The sequence below is a fragment of the Pseudorca crassidens genome, chromosome 2 (genome assembly GCF_039906515.1).
Source record: "Pseudorca crassidens isolate mPseCra1 chromosome 2, mPseCra1.hap1, whole genome shotgun sequence".
Taxonomy (NCBI): domain Eukaryota; kingdom Metazoa; phylum Chordata; class Mammalia; order Artiodactyla; family Delphinidae; genus Pseudorca; species Pseudorca crassidens.
The window spans coordinates 1366250-1382874 of NC_090297.1; the positions used below are offsets into that span (position 1 = coordinate 1366250).

At 60.9% G+C, this 16625-nt stretch overlaps 1 protein-coding gene across 1 annotated transcript in view; it reads right to left on the reverse strand.

Annotated features, from left to right (window-relative positions):
• Positions 1 to 580: 580 nt before the first annotated feature.
• Positions 581 to 16625, reverse strand: part of MMEL1 (membrane metalloendopeptidase like 1) — a 34528-nt gene continuing 18483 nt past the window's right edge. The window contains exons 6-19 of the mRNA XM_067717747.1: positions 11098 to 11187; positions 6935 to 7071; positions 6485 to 6578; positions 5150 to 5278; positions 4647 to 4745; positions 4146 to 4229; positions 3673 to 3776; positions 3335 to 3393; positions 3009 to 3128; positions 2402 to 2535; positions 2239 to 2304; positions 1603 to 1698; positions 1080 to 1156; positions 581 to 1007 (exon numbers count right to left, since the gene is read on the reverse strand). Coding sequence (XP_067573848.1) covers positions 908 to 1007; positions 1080 to 1156; positions 1603 to 1698; positions 2239 to 2304; positions 2402 to 2535; positions 3009 to 3128; positions 3335 to 3393; positions 3673 to 3776; positions 4146 to 4229; positions 4647 to 4745; positions 5150 to 5278; positions 6485 to 6578; positions 6935 to 7071; positions 11098 to 11187 — 1389 coding nt within the window. The 3' untranslated portion in view covers positions 581 to 907. The remainder of the gene's footprint in view (positions 1008 to 1079; positions 1157 to 1602; positions 1699 to 2238; positions 2305 to 2401; positions 2536 to 3008; positions 3129 to 3334; positions 3394 to 3672; positions 3777 to 4145; positions 4230 to 4646; positions 4746 to 5149; positions 5279 to 6484; positions 6579 to 6934; positions 7072 to 11097; positions 11188 to 16625) is intronic.

Here is a 16625-nt window from a genome sequence, read left to right on the forward strand (position 1 = left end):
TCACGAGGTGGGGAGGTGACAAGCACCTCAAACCTAACAGGTCTAGAGCAGAACTCCTGTCCTGCCCCGTCAGGAGCTCTCTTGTCTGAGTTCAGATGACTTTCTCAGCACCCTCCATGCCCCTGGTCCAGGCCTGGACAACCACAGTGGCCTTCTAGCTGGCGTCCCAGCGTCCCCAGCCCCCAGCAGAGCCTCTCTGTGGTCATTTAAAAACTCAGGGCAGGTGACAGGGTTTAACCGCTCACTGGCTTCCAGTTACACAAAACCCCGAATCCAGATTCTGGGCTGCAGCTCAGATCCCCCCGCCCCTCTCCTGGAACTCAGCTCCTTCCTGGGTCAGGATCCCCTCTCCCTGCCTGAACTGTGCTCCCCGAGGGCGGGCGTTTGGGGGCATCGTGGTCATTGCTGTGCCCCCAGCAGAGAGACCCTGGGGAAATGGTCAGGAGCGCCCTGCCATTTCCTCACTTGGCCACCAGCAGTCAGCGGCAGGTGCAGCGGGAGAGTGGGGCACTTTCTCAGGTATGTCACCCCGACGGCCGGCCCTGGGCCCTGCTACACAGACAAGGCAGCCGACTGCTTTAAAGCCTTTACTTAGCTCAAGTCTGAAGCTCGTGGACGTCTGAGGAGGACGCGCTTTGGCGAGCGGGCAGAAGACTGATAACCGTGTCTACAGGGCTGCGGTGGGCGGTGTGGATCCTCGCGGGCGGGCGCGGAGGGGGCTCAGGGCCGGGTCGCACTCCAGGCCGGGCGCGGAGGCCGGGCGCGGCATGGGTGGGTTGGCTGCGGGTGGGTCGGCCGCCAGGAGCGGGGCGCACGCCGGGTCCTCGCTGGCAGCACCGTCTCCGCGCGGACGGGGCATCTCGGGTCGGCGGGTGGGCGTGGGCCGCGCAGCTCGGCTTGGCCTTGGCTACCAGACATGGCATCGCACCTTCGGGTGCATAGGGGAGCCCCGCGCGCAGTGGAACGCGTCTGCGAAGGCGGCCAGGTTCTGCAGCGAGCCCAGCACCCTGCGGGTGGACGGAGGAGCCTGAGACAGCGCCGGCCCGGGCGCGGGGCTCAGGGGCATGGGGGCCACTTGCCTGTACTTCAGGGGGCTGTGGACGTCGGTCTTGATGGACTGGATGGCGAACTCGGGCCGGTAGGACCCGCACCACACCTGTGGGTGCATGAGGGGCATGTCTGCGGGACTTGGAGGAGGGGCAGGGGGATGGGGTGCAGGGGCAAGGAGGACCAGAGGGGATGCTACGGGGGCACCGTGGGCCTGGGGAGGCAGGCGCCCCTAGGGCTGTGGCACGGAGGGAGTGCGGCCTGGTTCCTCTCTGGGCACAAAGGAGTCCCGTCAGGACCCCCGCTGCTCCTTCTTGGGTGGGGGGAGGGAAGCCAGCGGGTCACCCCTCTCCCTCCACAGCTACGTCTGAATCTTCCCCGGCTCCAACGCCGCCACCATCCTTTCCCTCCAGGAAGCCTTCCTGGCCCACTAGTTCTGGTTCTGCCTGGCTTGCCCGCCAGGGTGTCCCTGGAGGCATGCGTCAGTGGGGGCCCGCCAAGGGTGCAAGTGGGGGAGCCGGTTTCCAGCCAGTGGGGCAGGGGACCGACCCCCACCTGTGCATAGCTGATGAAGAACAGCTGCTTGTCGGTCAGCTGCAGTCCTGGCAGCGGCTGGTCCTTGCCGCCTTCCGCCACCCACTTCAGGTAAGCCTGCAGGCACCAAGCGGGTGCTGGGCCAGGGCCTGCCCTCCTGGGGGCAGCACCGGGCTGGCCAGGACTCCAGGGTCCTTGCATTGGGGCGGAAGGGAGGTCTGGCTTCCGGCCCTCCTTCGGTGGGGGTCCTGCCCCTGCAGCGTGGGGCCTCTGAGAACCCCAGGGACCATCGGTAGGAGCCCACTGCCTGGGCAGCCCGCCACATGAATGAGCGCCTGACGGCCGGTGCCCGAGGCTGCTGGTGCAGGGCTGTCGCTGAGGCTGGCGGGCGTTCAGTGACTGTCACTGCCTTACTTGGCAGTGGGCAGTGGTCTCCCCAGAGCGCGGAGGCCTCAGTTAAGCTTGGGGTAAAGTGTGGGCCTGCCCGCCTGTGGCCGGCAGGCTCCCCCAGGGCTCTGCTGCCTCCCTGTCAGATGAAGGGTCCCGGGATCTGCCTGGGCTTGGGAAGGGGTCAGTCCCTGCCGCGCTGAGGGGCCGTCCCTGCCTGGACCTGGTCGCTCCCCGCCCCACCTCCTCGGGGGCCCTGCTTGGACGCACCTTGTAGGCCTGCCGCACCCCTCCATTGTCTGCGATGTTTTCCCCGAGGGTACTGAAGCCATTCACCTGCAGGCGGGAGACAGGATGGCGGGGGTGCCCGGGCTCCCCAGCTCCGCCCTCCCCCAGGCCAGGGCTGCGGTGTGTCCGGGTGGTGGCCGCTCACGTTCTGGTCGTCGGCCAGGTCCCAGGAGTAGTTACCATACTGGTAGACCATGCACTCCGACTGCTTGCGGAAGTGCTGGGCCGAGAAGTTACTCCACCAGTCCATCATGTTCCCGTTCTTGTCGAAGTTCCGGCCTGGATGGGGGCGGGGGGCTGCCCACGAGGCCCGGCCTGTGCAGCGCCAGCCTCTCCCCCACGTCCTCCCGGGAACCCCAGTGTCTAGAGCTCACGTGAGCAGAGAATGGGCCCCCTGTCACGGGGCTGCTCAGGCCCTGGGGGATGGAAGGCTTCAGTGGTGTCCATGCCATCCCCAAGGTCAGGGCCCGGGGTCTTGGGTCACAGGACCCCAGAGGCGCTGTGGACTAAGGAGCCTTGCTGTGGTGTCCACACTCTCTAAACCCCAGGGGAGGGGAGCGCTGGACCCTGGGGATATGGGGCTGCCCTCAGAAGGTTTCGCTGGTCTAGCCCAATGGGAAAGGCAACCTCGCTGGGTGGCAGCTGGAGGCCCCTGGAACCAGGCAGGAACCAGGCGGGGGGCCCCCGCGCAGCGGTGGGAGGGGTGTGTTTGTGACTGGAGGTGCGGCTCTGCCCTCCAGGCAGCCCCGTACCGTTGTCATCAAAGCCGTGGGTGATCTCGTGCCCGATCACCATCCCGATGCCCCCAAAGTTCAAGGCCTGGGGCTGCTCCTTGCTGAAGAAAGGAGGCTGGAGGATCCCGGCAGGAAACACTGTGCGAGGAGGCGGCGGGGGGCGGAGTGAGCTGTGGGCGAGCACACCTGTGCGCCAGGCTCGGGGTGGGTGCACCTCGGCGTCCTGGCATTTAACCTCACGGCCGGGAGGTGAAGGTTATGATCCCCTGCCGCATTTTACAGAGCAGAAAACGTAGGCTCTGAAGGCAAGACGGCAGGGCTTATGGGGCGTGGGGTGAACATACCAATCTGGTTTCGGTTTGGGGAGTAGAACGCATTCACCGCAGCGGCCCCGGTGATCCAGCTGTGATAGACAAGTGGGTCATTCAGAGCCCAGGTCTCCTGGGCCTGCCCTCCAGGTCCCCCTACTCAGCTGGCCAGAGCCCACCCTGACCCATGCACAGCGGTCATGCCACGAGGCCAGCACGGCCAACGGCCAGGGCAGGGTCTAGGCCAGTCCAAAGCCCTGGCTTCTCCCTGGGACCCCAGAAGCAGAGGGCGGGTGCAGGGGGGCTCTGAGTCAGACCCACCGCCCTCCCCCGCTGGCCCATGTGCCCCCCTTCCCCGTGCCGTCCCCACTCACAGGTTTCGGTCCACCTTCTCCCGCAGCTTCCTGAGGCTCCGCTGGGCGCCAGCCTTGAGATTCTGCAGTCCGTTCTCAAAGTACAGGTGCTCCGAGAAGTTCAGCTACAGGAGACGGGTGGGCATGCGTGCGGGGTCCTCGAGGGGCCCGGGGGTAAGGGAGGTCCAGGGCGGCTGGGGACTGGCCTCAGGACTCGCCAGGCAGTCCCAAATGTGGCCCACAGGCTCTGCCTGCAGTGGACTAGGGGCCAAGCCTGGCTCTGTGCACTTACCGGGCAAGATCCAAGTCCCTCCCAGCCATGGTTTCCCCACCTGTAATGGGAGGTGATGCCAGAGCCCCAGCATGCGGCCAGGGGGCTGAGTTACGGACGGAATCCACCCCCGGTAGCTGAGGGCCCAAGGTCCTCGGGAGCTGGCTCAGGGGCGGGTTGGGTTGGGGCCAGGGGACGGTGGGGCTGTGTGGGTGGCACGCACATTGGAATACTCCTCGTCCAGGTGTTTGTTCCCCTCCTCCAGGATGTAGTCGGGATACCCAACCTGCTCCTGGATGCTCATGGCCTAGGGAGGAGATGGGGGCCGGTCCCTGCCCACCCCACTGTGGGCATCCTGGCTTTGCCCCCGCCGTGTGGGTAAGGGGCTAAGGGACTCGCCCTCCTTGCAGGCTGTGGGGAGGCTAATGGGGACAGAGCGTGGAAGGGCTCGACCAGAGACCGACCTTCGCACCCGGCCGCCAGCCAGGGGTCTGGGGTCGGGCCGGGCAGAGCTGCTTGGCTGCTGTCACACCAGCCCAGAGGGGGTCCTGCCCCCTGGGGCCGTGGCCGCCCCCGCGCATTGCTGGGGGGTCTCGCCTCTGCCCGCAGCCCCTTCCTGAGCCCCCCACCCCCAGGCTCACTGCCCTCATCTCTGAAGAAGGGGTGGCGACGATTACCCTGTACCCCTCGCACCGGGGCCACCCTCTCCCAGCCTCCTGCCCACCTTCTCCTGGGCCGCCTTCTTGGATGACTTGTCCATCCAGCTCAGCTCGTCCAGGGTCTCCATGAACACTGCCCGCAGCTGGTCGATGAGCTTTCTGACCTGGCGGGGGCGCGTGACCCTGGTGCCCAGCTGATCAGCATTGGGGTCTCTGCAGGGGGCCGCTCTGAACGTGGTGGGGGGTTGGGGGCGGAATCTGACCCCCTGGGACAGGGTCCCCACGGCAGCACTCTGTCCTGGGTGGGCCTAGGGCCTGCCAGGCCCTGGACCCACACCTCGTACAACTTGCCCCCTTCCCAGGCAGGCCCTCAGGGCTGGGGGTCGGGGCCAATAGCTGTTGGGGGCCAGAGGCCTGGGGCGGGCAAGGCTTCCCCGCATCCCGCTGTGTGATGGGGCGCCGGGCAAACACGTGCTCCCCGGTACCGCTGAGCACACAGGCGCTGCTGGGGCGAGAGGTGCCACGGGCTGGTGTCCCCTGGCCCAGGGCGGGGTCTCCGGGCACGCACCATGTTCTTGCTGTCCCTGGGGAAGGCCTCCTTGACGTAGAGTGAGCCCACGGCGCTCTCCATGTTACTGTTGACGTAGCTGACGCACTCCCGCCAGCGCACCTCCTGTGCCGACGTGCCGTACAGCGCCTGGCACGTTTCATTTCACCACGTTTACCAACGTCTGCTTCCCTGGCCTCGGCCCCAGTGTGCCCAGGGGCCAGTGGGGGACATTGGTGAACTCAGACACCCCCTTTGAACACTGCCCCTGGTGTGGGAGGACCGGGTGTGCAGTTTGGAAGGCTGGGCTCCCGGCCCAGGCCGACCCCGGGGTGCGGGTGCCCTGCCCGGCCCCGAGTTCCTCCTTGGCCCCTGTCCCTGCCACCCTGGCCTGGCTGTCTGGCCGACTCTGCTCTCAAGGACTCCAGCCCTACCCCAAAGCACAGGCTGGCGTTGACCTCGGGGGCCTTGTCTAGCTCAGCCGTGAGCCGCCAGCTGTCTGGGCCCTGGTTTCCCCGTCTCCAAAATGACGATGAGAATGTCTGCCCATCTGTCCCTGGGGACACAGGGCACAAGATGGAAATGTGCCCCCCCTCAGATTTCTGGCCCCCAATCGTGGCCCCCTCGGAGCTCTGCCCAGCATCTGGCCACACGCTCCGGGGCTGTGGGGTTTCCTGCCTCTTAGCAAGTCAGTGTGACTCATTCTCTGTCCTCTGAGCTCTGGGATTCAGCTCCCTTCTCCACGCTTGGCTCGTGGCGTCCTCAGCCCAAGACGGCAAAGCAGGAGGCCTGATTGCCACAACGGCTTCTGCCCCCATCTCCCCGATCGGGGCCGGACCCCTGCGTCCACTCGGCCTGTGCCCCAGCAGCGGCCAGAATGACCACACCAGGCGGGACATCGGACTGTGGTTCCCGCTCTTAACACCCCAGTGGCTCTCAGTGCACGTGGAATCCGCATGCTGCTCTGGCCCATGGTTGCCTCCCCCTCCTCCCCGACCTCATCTCCCTCCTTCCCCCATGTGACCCCGGGGTCCCTGCCCCAGGACCTCTGCACTAGCTGTTTCTGCTCCTGGGAATCTGGCCTGGGTCGTTCGTGCCTTGAGGTCTCCATGGTCGCTTTCTCAGAGAGGCTCTCCCTGCCCTCACCCCCTCCCCTCACATCCTACTTGCTGGTCTTGAAAGAGCAGATTGTGCTTTGTCGATGGCTTATTGTTAGGCTGCCCCAAGAGGGCGTGTCTCATGAGCCTGGATCGCAGCTCTGATCCCAGGGTGGACCTTGGTGCTTGGCCCACAGCAGGTGGTCAGTGTTAACAAGGAAACAGGCCAGGCTCGGTGCAGGGGCAGGGCATCGCTCACCTTGCGGTAGTTTGCGCGTGCATCCTTGAATCTCTGGCTCAGGCTGCTGATGCGGTCCAGGACCAGGCGCCAGACCAGGTAGTTCTGCATGGTCCTGGGGCAGGAGGCAGAGGGCAGCGGATAGAACAGGTGTGCGCTGTTTGCCCAGGGAGAGGGTGTGGTTTATGGGCCCTTGGACAGCAGGCTCCACACCAAACAGAGACTTCAGGGTGGTGGAAAAAATCTCCAAGACGACCCACAGATACATCCTGCCTGCCCCTGGATGACTCAAGGAGGGGTTCGCATCTCTAATGTAAGGTTCCACTGCCCACAAACATTTGACCCCATCATGTCCCTCGCACCTCAGAGTAATGCTTTATGGGGTTCTCTCCTGAGAGGAGGAGCTGTTGGGGATGAGGAGAGAGCAGGGGAAAGATGCTGACACCTCTTGGGACCTTCCTTGAGCCTCACCTGGATGAGTAGACATCGATGATGTCTTCAAGATTCTGGAGGTAGGGGATGCCATAGACCACCACTTCCTCATCTGGCAGCAGCTCGATTTTGACAGAGGATAGCACAGATTGTATGAAGAGAGTCCAGTTAAATCCCTGGAGAAGGAGGGAGTGAGGAGAAAGAGGGAGAGATGGAGTGGTAGACACAGTTCTTGGGCATCCAAGAAACCCAGCCCCCTCTAAAGAATATTCAAAAAATAAGAGAGAAGGTGCAGGTAATCAGAATCAGGAAAAAGGTGGGTGACATTACTACAGAGCCTACAAACAGTGAAAAGAGATTATGGCAATATATTGGAAAATCCAAGTGTAATGGAAGAATTCCTGGAAAAACACAACTCAGCAAAAAATGAAAGGAGATAGAAAATATAAATAGTTTCGTATGTAAGAAACTGGATTATTTAATTTAAAATATTTCCACATAGAAATTTCCAGACTCATCTGGCTTTTCCAGTGAATACTATCTGACATTTAAGGAAGATATACCACTAATCTTAAACTTTCCAGAGAAGGAAAAAAGAGAAAACTCTTTCAACTTGATTTATGAGACCAAGAATAACCTTAATACCAAAATAAGGACATTAAAAGAAAAGAAAACAATAAGCCAGTCTCATTTATGATAATTGATACAAAAATTCTAAGCAAAATATTAGCAATCGGAGTTCATCCGTACCTATATAAAATGGATAATGCAACACAGCCAAATTAGATTTACTCAAGGAATACAAGTGTGGTGTAACATTTGAAAATCAATATAATTCACTATGGTAACAATACAGAAGGAAAATCACATGGTAATTTCAATAGATGCAGATAAGGCATATTAAAATTGACTATTCATGAAAAAGATTCAGCAAATCGAAATAGAAGTTCTGTAATCTAATAAAAGGATCTGTACAACAGCAACAGTGGCAACAAACAAAACCCCACAAAATTCTACAGCAAACAAAATTAAATGAAAGCTTGCAAAATGTTGCAAAGCTTTTTTTCTGAGATCAGGAGGGAAACAAGATATCATGGCTTCAGCCTTATGCTGAAAGTCCTAGCCAGTTCAATAAGACAAGAAAAAAATTAAATCAATAAGGATTGAAAAGGGAAGACATAAAACTTATTTTTTACAAAGGACATGATTCTGTGTCTATAAAATATTAAAGGATAAACTGTTAGAACTACTGCATGCTTTGAGTAAAATTGCTGTATACAAAGTATTGCTGTATACTAGCAACAATGAGAGAAATTGCAAAATGATACCATTTACAATAATATCAAAAAACCAAGCACCTAGGAACCAATGTAATGAAAGATATGTAAGGCCTTGAAGTAGAAAACTATAAAACTTATTGAGAGAAATGAAAGAAAACATAAATATATGGAAGTAACTCTATGGAAGTTTCATGGATCAGAAGACTCAACCTTGGAAAGATGTGGCTCTTCCCCAAATTGATGCTTAGATTTCAAGCAATCCTGGTCAAAATCTCAGCAGCATTTTGTGTGTGTGTGTGTAATTGACTAGCTGACTTTGAGTCTTGCAAGAAAATGCAAAAGATCAAGAATAATTGATTTGAAGAACAAAGTTGGTAGACATCAAAACTTACCACAAAGCTATAGCAATGGAGGCGGTAGGTTCCGGCACATGAACAGACAGACCATTGGAACAGAGGAGAGTTCAGAAATACACACACAGGTACAAACGCACAGACCCAGACATGCACTAGGCACAAGCGTGCAAAAAGGCACTCGGTCTTTAATCAAGTTGGCACACAGCGCAATGGCTGATGGGGGAGTCTTCTCAGTAAAGGGTGCTAGGTCATCTGGACAGCCACAAGGAGCAGATGAAACAATTCCTTCTCACTGTACATAAAAATCAACTCAGGGTAGACTGTCGACCTAAACAACCTTGGCGGGCAAAAATTTCTTAAGCAGAACACAATGAACGCTAGCCATAGAGACAGGATCCATCCGTCTTTGGATAAATTGGACTATTTTAAGCCCTCTTAAAAAAAAGAACCAGTATGAACGTGTAACAGTAGGCTGCCCACTGGAAAGGACATTTACTACACAGACACTGACCAAGGGGTCACATCCAGTGTATTCAGAGAACTAAAAGTCAGTGAGAAGAAGGCAGATATCCGAGTAGTGCAGATGGGCAAGAGACCTGAGCAGACACTTCACAAAAGGGGGCCACTGCTGGCCAATCAGTGTGAAGTAGTGCTCAGGGAAAGTCAAATCCAACCCAGATGAAATTCCGCAACACGTTCATCTGCAACACATCCCTAGATGGGCTAAGACGGAAGGAACGAGCACCGCCAAGCACTGGAGGGGGTGTTTCACACACTCCTGTTGGGGAGTGTACATCTGTATGATGATTTTCGAATGACCTGTGTCCTAAGACCTGGCCACTTCATCCCTATGGACACCTGACAGAAATGCTCGCGCGTGTGTGCCAAAAGACGTGCATGGGAATGAGCGTAGCCACATCGCTCAGAAAAGTCCAGAACTGGAACAGCCAGAGGCCCAGCAAGAGTAGAACGGGAGCACAGCTGTTGAGTGTTCTTAGGATCGATCGCACGGGGATCAGGGTGACTGAGAGGCCGCCGCTGCCCCAGCGAGAGGTGTGACGACGGTGAGAAGTCGTCTCACCTACAGAACGTAGGCGAGAGCAGCCCGGCCCACGCGTGTGGTGGAGGCCGGGTGGTGGCTGCTTTGGGGAGGAGGGCAGGGAGGGGGCTGTGTGGATGGGCTCACGTGTGGCAATTCTAAGCTCTGTGAACGCATTAGAGTCCAGACACCCTGAGACCTGCGTTCCTGCACGTGGCCACCCCTGCTCCGGGGCGTCTCCGCGGCACCTTCTGGCCATCTGCGTCCCCCATTCCTCTCACTTCCCACGTTTGGTCCATTTGCAGGTCGTGCTGTTCTCCCTTCCAAATGAATCCACGAGCCATGCCTCTCAGCCCTTCTGCTGCCGCTGTCCCAGGCCGCCACCTGGTCCCACCTAGGCTGTGCTGCAGCCTCCTGACCCGTCTCCCTGCTTCTGGCCCTCAGTCCTTCCCTGTGTCCTCAGCAGCCAGGTTCTCTTCGCTATGAGTCAAGTCCTGTCCCATCAAAGCCGGTGCTTTCAAAATGGCCCCAGAGGCCCGACACGGCCCACCCTCCCTCCCCGGCCTGGGCTCGGCCCCAGCCGCCCTGCAGCCCCGGCCTCAGGACCTTGGCACTCACTCGCTGTTCCTCTGTGCCCGCCTTGCCTGCCCTCCGACACACTCTGCAGGCCACATCTCTTTTTCCCCCACCCAAGCCCTGGGCGGGGGGCTGCCTGCTTCGTTTATGGATGGAGTCAGTGCCAGAGCACGGCTGGCCCCTCAAAGTGCCCGCCTGGGAGGGGGCGAGCTGGCGGGCGGTGCGGGGTGGTGTCACGGCAGGCCAGCGCTGGGAGCCGGGAAGGAAGCGTGGGGGACGACGGGGCCTTCTGGGGTGCCAGGTGCGGGATCCCCGGGCAGGGTCCCCCCGAGTTCTCCCGTCTTGTTCTGTGGCTCCAGACACTTAGGTGTTCTGGTCACAGGAAGGACGTTCAGGCCCTGCCTCTGCCGGCGGGCTCCGTCCCCAGCTGCACCGTCTCCCCTGACCTGGGCCTCGGTCGCCGCAGTCAGCTGGCGGTGGCTAGAGCCACGTCCGGACCCTCCTTCCACAGGAGGAGGCCCCTCTGACGGCTCAGGACAGGCTGAGTGAGTGCGGGGCCTTGGGGGGCGCAGGGCTGAGCTCCCCCTTCCCGGGCCTGGCCAGCGGGAGGGGAGGGTCCGAGGGTCCGACCGTGGGGCCCTCTGTCAGGGCAGAGCTGTGCTGGGGCCCCGAGCCGGGCCTGGGGACAGGAAGCCCCGGGCGGGGGGCCTGCCCGATGTGGGCGGCCGAGTCAGCAGCCCCTCGCAGGCCGCTCTCCCGCTCGGAAGACCTGGGGCGCCGCAGCCGGCACCTCACAGGCGGGTGGCCCCGCGTCCCCAGGCAGCCAGCTGACACCTGCCGTCCTTGTGTGGACGTGTCCCTGTTTGGGTGACCGGTCCCGTGGGCCCTGCTTGGGGTGGGCGTACTTGAGGCTTAGGGGAGAGCGGCGGGGCGGGTATGGCTGGGGCTCACCTTCAGACCGAACTCGTTCTGGAGCTGTTCCAGGTCCATCCTGTGGTACAGGGCGGTGACGTCGTGCCGCTCCTCCTGTGGGGCCGTGGCCTGCAGCGGGGCGGGTAGTCACAGGGGTGGGGCGGCTGGCCTGATCCCCCCAACCCCGTCCGCCCCCGGTCCGCGGCCTCACGTTGGCCAGCTGCGTCTCCAGCTCCAGCACCTGGGCCATGTCCTCCCGCACCAGGTCGCTGTTCTGGGGGAGGTTCATGTCCGCCCGAAGCATCGTGGCCACCGACGTCATGAACTGCAGGTAGGCTTCCCGTACCTGAGCCAAAGGGTGCAGGACACCGTCTGGCAGCCTCGGGCACCTTGGCCCCCACGGAGCTCTCTGTGGGGGTGGGGTGGGCATATGCCACAAAGCAGCCCTCGGGATGCTCAACGGCTTGGGGGTTCCAGACGGCCCACGCCTCCCAGACCAGGGGCCCTCGGCGCTGGGACTCATGCTGCTGGCAAGCCGGCGGGTGGGAGGCTGTGAGCCCCGTGGGTGGACGGCGCCTGCTCCCCACACCTGCTGGATGGGCTGCTCGCCGACCCACAGCCAGACGCTTAGTGCCGGGCTCCCTGCTGCCTCCCTTGTGTGTGTGACCCCGTGCCCGAGCAGCTCGCACGGGACCGGAGACCTATTCCAGCGGACTGCACGGCTGCATATAAAGTGCGGGGCACACAGTAGGTGCTAGTAAAGGCCCAGAGCCGTCGGGCTCCAGGGTTCGGGTGGGCTGCCCTAGCCAGGCTCGCCTAGGCCGGGTGTCAAGAGCTGGGTCCTGAGGCTGTGCGTCCCTCCTGGACCCACCTTCTTGGGGCCTGTCTGGGCCGGGGGGGGGGGTTCCTCATTTGCAGGCAGGGACCACAGAGGCCACGTCTTCCCAGGTACTTGGCATCAGGCTGGGCTGATGCCGCCAGGCTGGTCTTGGCCAGCAGCTGCCGGGTCTGATCCGTGGCTGCCAGGCGTGAGCCCTTCCAGGGGCCCCAGTCCCTGCTGCTCTGAGCTGGGCTCCTTGGGCTGTTCTCCCAGCCCCACTGCCCACTCCACGGCTCCTTCTTTTGGCCACGCTTGCCTTTTCTCTTGGCTGGACCCTCCCGGCCTAGCTCACAGCCCACCTCCTCCATGAGGCCCCCCACACTGCCTCCAGGCCGCGGGCCATGTCACCTCCTGTCTTTCAGTCTGCTCCCTGGCCTTCCCCCCTGACTCCCCCCTCCACACCCCCCGGCCCTGTCCCGCGCGCCTTGCTGCTGTTCGGTTCCCCATCTCTCTTCTCCCGGGTGCAGGAGGAGGGTGGCTCCGGGAGCAGCCTCAGGGCCCGGGTGGCCTGCACTCAGACCTCTACAGGCCACGTGCAGTGAGCCGGCGGTGTGGACCGCAGTCCTGCCCTGGCGAGATGGGGATGGCAGGTGTGCCCCTCGGGGCTGCAGGGCTGAGTGGATCCCCGAGCCTGCCCCTGGGGGTTCAGGGACACCCCTACGATGGTGACAAAGGCACGGGTCCACGTCTGCATGTCCAGCGCTCAGTGCCGGGCTTGAACCACGCAGGTGGCTAGCTGAGGGGCTGGTGTTGACCGACACACAGGGAGCCGGGCCACAGGTGGGCCCTGGAGTGACGGGCGGAGGGCGCCCAGAGTGGAAGGGGCCGGCGGGAAAGCGCCAGGCGGGCAGGTCCAGCGTCGGCTGCCCCTGACTCACCTTCTGGTCGCTGCCCTCATTGAAGTAGTGCTCTCGGGACGGCATGCCCAGGGTTGGCTGGTCTATCTGGAGACAGAGCGTGGGACCCTGGGCATGGAGCCGGGACACCCCTAGCCTTGCCGAGGTGGGCCCAGCCCTCTCCCCTCCACCATGCTGTGCCTGGTGGGAACGGGCGCTCCATCTGGAGCGTGTGCAGGTACTGGGCCCCGACCCCTGCTCTGGGGCTGGACTGCAGGTGGGCTGAGGGGTGGCCAGGGGGTGCGGGCCACCCACAGGGCCTCGGACAGCCCCCCTCCCAGAGCGGAGTGTGTGTCCCACGCGGGGTCCTCTGTGGCCTATCTGTGGCCAGTGGTGGCTCTTTGAGGTCGGGCTCTCTGTGCTGCTGCCAAAGGCCTGGACGGACCGTCCCGAGGACCAGCTCGGCACCTGGGCCGCCCCTCTGGCCCAGCAGAAACCCAGACCATCGGCACAGGTCCCCTGAGCTGCGGGTGTGGATGACAGCAGGGCCCTGGGAGCATTCGCGGGCCACCCGCCCCCTGTGGTAACAGCTGTCTCCCCGCTGCCCTGCGGGAGCCCCCAGCCAGGCCCAGGGGGCCCGGCCTGCCCGGCCCCCCTGCGCGGCTCGTACATAGATGATGTGTTGGCTGGAGTTCTGGTCGTCGTTCCAGATGAAGAGGTCGATGAGGACCCGCCGGTTGAACTGCGCGTTCATCACGGCCAGCTGCTGCTCCAGTTCCCACCGGGCACCTGGGGGCCGGCACCCCGTGCTGGAGACCTGTCAGGACCTGGGGTCCTAGCCCAGCCCCTCGTCCAGAGTCCACGGGGATCAGCAGGGCCCGGAGAGCAGCGCTGTGCGCCCCCGACCCCCCGAGAGCAGGGAGCAGAGCCCATGCTGAGAGCCGGGGCCCCGGCCCTTCCCTAGGGCTCTGGAAGGGATGCCCCTCTGCAGAGCGGAGGGGCCCAGCCGCTGGGAGCCCGCCAGCAGCTGCTGCACACTCTCCGGCTCGGGCCTGGAAGGCCCAGGGCCCCCCGCCCATGCGAGGCCGCCACCAGGCCCAGGGCCCCCGCCCGTGCGAGGCCGCCACCAGGCCCAGGGCCCCCGCCCGTGCGAGGCCGCCACCAGGCCCAGGGCCCCCGCCCATGCGAGGCCGCCACCAGGCCCAGGGCCCCCGCCCATGCAAGGCCGCCACCAGGCCCTGCCTTACCTACACTCTCGCTCCACTTGTCCGTGGCCACTGGCCAGCCTCCTACCGCCTTCAGGATGTCCAGCAGGGGCTGCGAGTCTCGCTTTTCTATCTCACCTGAGAGGGGAGGGAGCGGTCGCTCACCCGATGCCCTGGCGGGGAGGTGGGGGGGCGGGCGTGACACCCGCCGGCACATGGACCCGCGGGGATGCTGACGCCCAGCGCGGAGCCTGACCCTCCCGGTGCAGACTCTGCAGCACAGGACACGCAGGGGCCTGGAAAGAGCAGGGACGGGACGCAGGCGGGAAAGGGGCCTGGGGTCGATGGAAGCACAAGCGCCACCAGGACAAGGGTGTGGAAGGGAGGCCCCGAAGCTCAGAGCAGCCCAGGCGGCACTCTGGAAGGCCGGGAACAGGCAGGGGTGGGGGTCCACGCCGGCGGCTGGGAAGCCTGCGTGCCCTCCAGCTCCAGCGCCGGGGTGGACTGAACTGTTGACAGAGCACGGAGCACAGCTTCCCAGCATGGGGGCGCCCAGGAAGCTTGGGAGAACTTGGCACAAGAACCCGCGAGGGTGGGAATAGAGCTGGCCCGCTGCTGACGGGGTGGAGGCTTGGGGCGGGGAGGGCCTCGCCGGTTGGTCGCTCGACCTGGAGGGGCGGGCTGGGAGGGGGGCGGTCCAGGGGGAGGGGGCGGCTCCAAGGGCGCCCTGATGGGGGCCGGGGCCTGGGGGAGCGAGAAGCAGGGTGTCCCACGTGGCTGGTGGGGGCACACTGGGCTTGCTCTCTTGGGTCCTGAGTTGGGAGCAGGGACAAAACCTAGGGAGCTGCCAGTGCCGGGTCAGGTCGGCCGTGTCGGGCAGATCGTTACAGGAGTTACTGTTTGGCTTCCTGCGCTGGTTCCTGTAGTGACGGCCTGGCCGCCTGGCTGCAGACCGGGGGTCGGAGTTGTGTTTTTATACACGGTCTGGCCCTGGCCCTTTCGTACATTTGGTCTCTCAGGCCAGAAACTCTATACAGGTGGGAACTTCACCTGGCAGGTGCTGGCCAGACTGGATCCCGTGACCTCCTGTTTCCATGGGGAGGAGAGGAGCGCGCCAGCCCAGGACACCATGGAGACACCCCGATAATGCTGGGGGCCCTAGGCACACCAGAAACAAACCCCGCCCTGCAGGAGACCCCTGGGGAAACAGCCAGCCGCAGACCCTGGTGCCGGGGAGGGGAAGCGGCCCCCAGAGCAGCCGGAACCACAGGCCGGGTTTGCAGGCCCCCAGGCAGGCGCCTAAGGGAAGACGGGCCGGAGGGGCCCCAAGTGTGTGAACCTCTTAACAGGAACCAAAGCACTGGGAAACTCCCCCCACCCCTGCCGCACAACACACACATACACACAAACACACACTCAGACATACACACATACACACAAACTCACACACACATAGACACGTATACCCACATACACACATGCACACCATAGGTAGAATGCCCATATACACACATATATGTACACACACACACACACACAACACACACACACACACACAGACACATGGACACACACACACACACAGACACACATATGCCCACACATACATATACACATACATACGTACCCACATACACACATGCACATACAGACACACAGACACACACAGACATAATACCCATATACACACATATGTACACACACACACACACAACACACACACACAAATACACACAGACACATGGACACACACACACACACAGACACACATATGCCCACACACATACATATACACATACATACGTACCCACATACACACATGCACATACAGACACACAGACACACACAGACATAATACCCATATACACACATATGTACACACACACACACACAACACACACAAATACACACAGACACACGGACACACACACACATACACACACAGACACACATATGCCCACACACATACATATACACATACATACGTACCCACAGACACACATGCACATACAGACACACAGACACACACAGACATAATGCCCATATACACACATATGTACACACACACACACACAACACACACACAAATACACACAGACACATGGACACACACACACATACACACAGACACACATATGCCTACACACATACATATACACATACATACGTACCCACAGACACACATGCACATACAGACACACAGACACACACAGACATAATACCCATATACACACATATGTACACACACACACACAACACAAATACACACAGACACATGGACATACACACATATACACACAGACACACATATGCCTACACACATACATATACACATACATACGTACCCACATACACACATGCACATACAGACACACAGACACACACAGACATAATACCCATATACACACATATGTACACACACACACACACACACAACACACAAATACACACAGACACATGGACACACACACACATACACACAGACACACATATGCCTACACACATACATATACACATACATACGTACCCACATACACACATGCACATACAGACACACAGACACACAGACATAATACCCATATACACACATATATGTACACACACACACACACAACACACAAATACACACAGACACATGGACATACA